Genomic DNA, 7212 nt, shown 5'->3' with positions numbered 1-7212 from the left:
CTAAGAGAAACAATCTGTTTGGCTTGTACTGAAGCCACATCCATAAAGCCAGTCAGCAGGGAATCTTTCTCTTTGAGTTCCTCTGAAAGTCGTCGGATGTCTTCCATAAGGTCAGCAATCTTCTTGTTCGCTTTCTTAAGGAGTGTGCAGTCCTCATGGGGCAGAGTTATTTCGGCTAGCATAGTCACCGGAGCTTCGTTGCGATCAGTAGCGTTGATCGCGTTTTTACGGTCATCTAGCTTAAAATCCATGTCGGATGGCTAAAATCCTTAACCCACGTAAAACTTAAGTTAAAAACTTAAGTTAAATAAAAAGGATATAAAAAATGTAACGAAAAAGAGTGGATTAAAACTGGATAAGAGTTCAGTTTAAGACGGAGCTTCCGACAGGTGGCTACAGACGCCGACGCATGCGCAGAGTGCAGATTACGTCAGCAATTACGTCAGAGATCTTGTGACAAGATGAAAATGCATTCGCATTGAATATTCACTCAAAGCCACAGCGCCACCTACTGGCAACAGGAAATTACACGTTTTACGCTATGATTGGCTACTCCTAGCAGGTTGGACATGTCAACTTCAAAACTGTCCCAGAAAACCCTTAACACATTGATGAAACAATGTTGTGAGTTTGCAGTTAACAGCGTGGCAGTGGCGGCAAACTTAAACGCTTCGCTGTAACACAGGAAGTTGTTGTAACTTGACTGTACATGCTCACATCTGTACCAGATTTCACACTTTTTATAAGAGTCCTGAACAAATGTACATGCCACTATCCACACTGGCCACAGGAAATGACCTACAACAAAGCAGCCCCGTGGCACGTTTTACCTACATGTACGAAATTTCAGTGGCACAAGTATCATGTCTAGATGCACAATAAAGCCTTTTGGGTCCATTGCCTAAACCCATGAGGAAGTCAGCCATTTTGGATTTAATTTTTGGTCATTTTTGGATGATTTACACACTCCATAGTTAAACAAACTCCTCCTAGAGAATTAGTCTGACCAACTTCAGATTTTCACTGTCTAGTCTAATCCCGTCCAAAATCGATGATTCACCATGAAACAGGAAGTTGCTGTAATTTCGGTGTACATGCTCACATCTGCACCAAACTTTACATATAGTCCCGCCCTGAACACATATGCCAATATTCAGTTATAGGCGTAGCGCCACCTACTGGCAACAGGAAGTAAGCTCTGTCTGACGCTGATCGTGCAATTTTAATCAATTTTCACAATGTGTTCCCTACTTCACGTACTGAGACATAATGTATAGTTACCGGCTGCTCTCTAGCGCAACATAGAGAAGAAGTGACTTTAAGTCCTTGATGCGCTACACGTGTGAGGGCTTGCCCAACGTTGCTTGCAGCTTTAATTAGGGCCCAAGCATGAAATTTTTTTTCTTTCTGTTTTTTTCTTTCTTTCTTTTTTCGACACCCAACAGGAAGGCCATTTTGGATGGCGTTGGAACGTTTTATTTGCCGATTTACACATTCTGTACGTTAATGAACTCCTCCTGGAGAATTAGTCCGATCGAATTCAAATGCAGTCTAAACCCATTGACGTAAAAGGTGAACATAATTCGGCAAAACAGATGTTGGAGGCTACCTGTTGTGATCTCTTTTCTCAGCATGAATTAGCGTTACCACCCGGAGGCAGGCAGACAGACAAACAGAGAGACGGCAGTTGTCTCTCTGTTTTTTTTCCTCCGTTAACTTTCACTATCACTGTCTGCCGCTCTCTCTCACATTCGCTCACCCACACATTACCCACTGCAACAGTACCTGTCATGTCCTTTGGAGAATGTGGAGAGGGTGCTCGCCATGCGTTTAGTGTTACCATGCTTAAAATCATTAACGATCGCGTGTCAAATTTTAGCAGAACCCTAAAGCTCCCTAAAAAAAATTCAGATCTGCACGATTCAGGTGAATAACTTACTCTGATTCAAAACGGCGACACACAAAAATAACTATTATTTAACATAATAAACGCAAACAGAAATATCTGTTTTTGTAAAAGATTGCCTCAAATATGTTGCACAGTTTAATCGGTAATATTAATTAATACTTGCATGCTGAACTATTTATTGTCATAAATAAAAACATTATCTTTACTGTCTGTATTTCTGTGTGGATACTGTGTTGGCTGCTCCCCCCTCCCCTTCCCACTCTCCATGTCTCTATCACAAAGAGTACAGTCGGCCTGCTCTATAGACGGCTTTCTGTGCAATGTCATCACAGAGATTCGCGCACAACTAGGGGGCAGAAAGCAGCACTCTGTCTTCGCGGTCAGTTTATACGGCATATCTAGCTGCAGTGTTGGGCAAATTACTCAAAAATTGTAATGACTTTCTTTTTACTTGTTAGTCATTTAAAAAGTATTAATATTACTTTACTTATTACTGGGTATTAAAAGTAAATAGTCACGTTACTCGTTACGTTACAATTACTTTCAACCACCGCACCCCATCCTTAAAAGTGACAGAAACCTGTTCAGCATTTTAGAAATGAATCCACTTTACTGGAACAATAATTGACCTGAGGAGACAACAACCACCCGAACTGTAAACACTACAGCCTCTCATACCAGAGGATGCTGTATCTAGGCTATTTAAATATAATAAAAAACAAAGCAGGTCAGTCCCGACATTTTAACAGATCGGGTATTCATAACAGCATCAATGAGTATGATTTTTTACAGTACATAACATTTCTTAATGTCACTGGCTGAAATAGAAAAAACAAAGGAAGTCTCCCCTGACTTTTTAAACTAATCGCGTATTCATAACAGCAACAATGAGTATGATTTTTACGAAGCATATAACATTTTTTAACGCCACTGTCTGAAAGTCCTTGAATCTCTTTTCAAGGAACTAAAAGCCACCGTTGTTTGCAAACCAATAAATCACAATCAGCCGTCAAATAGCACACATGTCTCGCAGATGTCCGCCTGAGATGTAGCTACGTCAGCATTAAATGTATTGCTCTGAAATAGCAGCCAGCTGCAGTAGTGTGTCTACAACAAACAGCTGATGGAGTTAAGCTAAATACTGGGTCCTGAGTTGTTGTTTTAAGTTTTCATTAGTCAGAAAGTTTACACAGAGCTGAAGTCGGTCTCCTCCTCTCCAAAACAAGCACAACAGCTGATTACAGCAGGTAATAAAGCTCGTTAAAATCACGTTCCTCTGAGGCTCAGGCGACACGAGTCTGGCCGGCTGGTGTGCAGCTCTTGTCGGCTGGAAATGTTGTAATAACCTTCTAAACTGTCACGATTGTATTTTTGTGGTATTTTCTCTCAAACTTTATCGCGTGTCTCTTCATTATACTCCCACACAAAAAAAGCTGGTTTTAATGGTCACGCAAAGCCTAAAGTTTTTCATTATATTCCAGTCAAATCTGATGTTCATTTATACATTTTGCTCATGGATAGTGGTTATAAATAGTGATGCCTGTGCATCGCTTTGTAAGGTGTATAGGCCTATAGCTGAAGCACTGGGCTGAAGGAACCTTTTAGTTCCTTGAAAAGAAATCTAGGGACTAAAAAGTCCCGGGTACTTTTGGTCAAAAAGCGGCTTTTGGGGGGCAAAATAAAGACCCTAGAATTAAATTTAGACCCTGGTCCCTTTGGTGGAAACGCAGTGAGATCCTCCAAAGGTTCCTAGTTCTGGGGTAGTCAATGGCAAGAGACAAATCATTTTTTGATCCCGTTTGAATTGTGCTCTGAATTACACATATGATCATAGTCAATTTAAAATATACATTTAAAAGTCAAGAAAGTTGCAGTTTGCTGTAAAACTGTTAAGGTATAGGATTGTGAAAATACATAATTACAAAGACCACAAACGCAAAAGTCGCGTATGTGACGTTGCAACTTTTTCTCTCAGTGACTGAGGCTTATGTCAAATAACTTACATGTGTAGATTAAACATATCAGATGAGCTAGCAGCGACCAAGCAATGAACGTTAGCTAGCATAACCGTGTTTACATGTTGGTGACTATATTGTGCAGGACAAGATATGTAGGTCATTGAACGGTTTCCACACAAAACTAAATGTAACTTTACTGTTTTATGACAAACTGCAACTTTCTTGACAGACAAAATTATCTTTTAAACTGACAATCACATGTAATTCAGGGAACAGTTCAAACAGGATCAAAAAATAAGTTGTCTCTTCCCATTGACTACTGTACATATTTTTTCCGAAATAAGGTCACATGGGCCGGAAGCGGAAGTGAGAGACTTAGGCTCTCTATTACTGGTGGTTTCTTTTTTTTTTGGCTCTATATTCACAGCTCTGTGTACTCGTGGCTGTGGTGCTTGTGCATCTGTTGATAAGACAACACAGCATTAGAGACAAAACTGTTAGTCAGCGGTCTGAGGATTGCCGGGCTTGCCACTTACCACTATAGCACTTGGAGAATGCATCAAAGCCTCCAGCTCATTCAGATCACTCTCAGCCTGAATAAAGAGGGGGAAAGAGCATTAATAACACAAACTGACGTAGGTTTCACTATTGATGAACCTATTACTGTACAAACACTAAATAACAGAGCACATATTACTGTTATACAATACTCCTAAGAATATGGATTTGGGTTTTAGATAACTTTGTTCCACCTTGTCCCACTCTCCTTCCATGACATGATTGCGAAATTTAGTAGCAGAGGGGTGCTCCAGTCTGCAGCCAGACTCCTGCATCAGGAGGTCCACCGTCTGACTGCAAACAACGTACACATAAGCAAATATCAGTTCACATCATAATCAATGACCTGGGAATGCTTCAGCATTAATACAATGAACTAAAACATGTACAACTGATAAATACCATTTATGACTGTCAGATAATTTGCACTGAGGGGGCGAGCCACAGCTTAGATTTGTATACTATCAAGGCATGGGACGGTAACCGGTTTCAAGGTATCACGATATATGAAAAAGTCCAGTTTTTTAAAACCACTAAAATTTTCCGTTACACTGTTGCTGCGGTATCAGTTTGTTTATGTCTCGTCAAAGATGGAAAGTGTAGGAATCCCGCAGGTTGACCGCAACGCAGAAAGTAACACGACCCCTCCCCTTCCGGTTGGTGCAGCAGTCGGTCAACTGTGTGTAGGATGGCCGAAGGAGGGAAACCCCTAAACATTTCCCCCTGTCGAAAATACTTTAGATTTAATGTGTTCTTATCAGGGTGTTATAGATTCTATGAAAATATCAGCCTTATTTTTTCACGGCTGTTTGTCGCGTTTCCACTTTAAAAGACTCTTTTAAGAACTTCTTGTCAATTAAAAAATGAGATAAATTTTTTTAACACGCTCAAAAGTGTTAATTAGTGTTAATTATCTTCATAAAGCAACAAAACGACAAAAAATCCATTTATGCCATAAAAGGTGCTCAAATAAACTCCCCTACATAACCTCCACCGACATCTCAAAAGGTGGGGCGGTAAATGACCACTCTCTGTAATAGCTACTACATACTACTAACATAAGAGAAACAAAACCCATTTATTTTCATCTGCATCAGGCTGTGTGAAACAGACTTGGGATCAATAGAAAATAATAAAACACATTTCAAAGCTGTAAATGGGCTTACTGTAAAAACCTACAACAAGTAGTACCCTAAAAGGCTTTTCAATCAGTCTCTGTAGGATGATATCACTATACAAAGGTTTCTCCACATCATCGCAGCAAACATAAAAGCAGCCTATAAAACAGTCTGTGGGATCTTCTACAGATGGTGATGTCATTTTCTAAGAAAGCTGATTGGAAACTTGAGAGGAATTGGCCCTCTAAAAAAGAAAATAATAAAACAAAGACAGTTAGCTCCATGGTATAATACTGAAACTCGCAAATTAAAGCAAATATCGCGGAAACTTGAGAGGAATTGGCGTTCCACCAAACAGAAAAATTCTCGTTTAATTTGGCAAGATAGTCTTAAAACTTATAGGAAGGCCCTCCGTAATGCCAGAGCAGCGTACTACTCGTCATTAATAGAGGAAAATAGGAACAACCCCAGGTTTCTTTTCAGCACTGTAGCCAGGCTGACAGAGAGTCACAGCTCTATTGAGCCAAGTATTCCCATAGCTCTCAGTAGTTACGACTTCATGAGCTTCTTTAATGATAAAATTCTAACTATTAGAAACAAAATTCACCAAGACTTGCCCTTAACTGGCACCAACTTATCTCTAAACTCAGGAACCTTAGAAACAGCTGTAGAACCAGATATATGTTTAGACTGTTTTGCTTCCCTCAATCTTTACCAACTAACTTCAATAATTTCTTCATCTAAACCATCAACCTGCCTTTTAGACCCCATCCTGACTAGGTTGCTTAAAGATGTTTTACCCTTAGTCAGCACCTCTATACTAGATATGATCAATCTGTCTTTATCAACAGGCTATGTACCACAGTACTTTAAAGTAGCTGTAATTAAACCTCTTCTGAAAAAGCCCAAACTTGATCCGGATGTTTTAGCCAACTGTAGAACTATATCTAACCTTCCATTTCTCTCTAAGATCCTGGAGAAAGCAGTTGCTAAACAGCTGTGTGACTTTCTACAGAGTGATAGTTTATGTGAGGATTTTCAGTCAGGATTTAGAGCTCATCATAGCACAGAGACAGCACTGGTGAAAATTATTAATGACCTCCTCATTGCATCAGAAATCAGAAAAGGAACCGCTCTAAGCTGGTTTAAGTCCTATTTATCAGATCAAATTCAATTTGTACATGTTAACGATGAGTCCTCCATGCACGCCAAACTTAGTCATGGAGTTCCACAAGGATCTGTCCTCGGACCAATCCTCTTCACTTTATATATGCTTCCTTTAGGCAATATTATCAGAAAACACTCCATAAACGTTCATTGTTATACAGATGATACTCAGTTATATCTATCGATCAAGCCAGATGAAACTCATCAGTTAGCTAAAATTCAAATGTGCCTTCAGGATGTTAAAACCTGGATGACCTGTAATTTTCTAATGTTAAACTCAGATAAAACTGAAGTTATTGTTCCGGGGCCTAAGCACCTCCGTGACGCATTATCTAAAGATATAGTTTCCCTTGATGGGATCGCCCTGGCCTCCAGCACCACTGTGAGGAATCTTGGAGTTATCTTTGATCAGGACATGTCGTTTAAGTCTCACATTAAGCAAATTTCAAGGACCGCCTTTTTTCACCTACATAATATTGCAAAAATCAGGAACATCCTGTCT

At 39.8% G+C, this 7212-nt stretch overlaps 1 protein-coding gene across 2 annotated transcripts in view; it reads right to left on the bottom strand.

Annotated features, from left to right (window-relative positions):
* Positions 1-7212, bottom strand: part of LOC123968738 (WD repeat-containing protein 26-like) — a 66409-nt gene that overhangs the window by 49861 nt on the left and 9336 nt on the right. For both annotated transcript variants that reach the window (XM_046045662.1, XM_046045663.1), the window contains exons 2-3: positions 4620-4719; positions 4404-4460 (exon numbers count right to left, since the gene is read on the bottom strand). In XM_046045662.1, the coding sequence (XP_045901618.1) occupies positions 4404-4460; positions 4620-4719 (157 nt within the window). The remainder of the gene's footprint in view (positions 1-4403; positions 4461-4619; positions 4720-7212) is intronic.

The sequence above is a fragment of the Micropterus dolomieu genome, linkage group LG03, assembly GCF_021292245.1.
Source record: "Micropterus dolomieu isolate WLL.071019.BEF.003 ecotype Adirondacks linkage group LG03, ASM2129224v1, whole genome shotgun sequence".
Lineage (NCBI taxonomy): Eukaryota > Metazoa > Chordata > Actinopteri > Centrarchiformes > Centrarchidae > Micropterus > Micropterus dolomieu.
The sequence above is the reverse complement of the archived record's forward strand: the minus strand, read 5'-3'. Positions and strand labels throughout refer to the sequence as shown.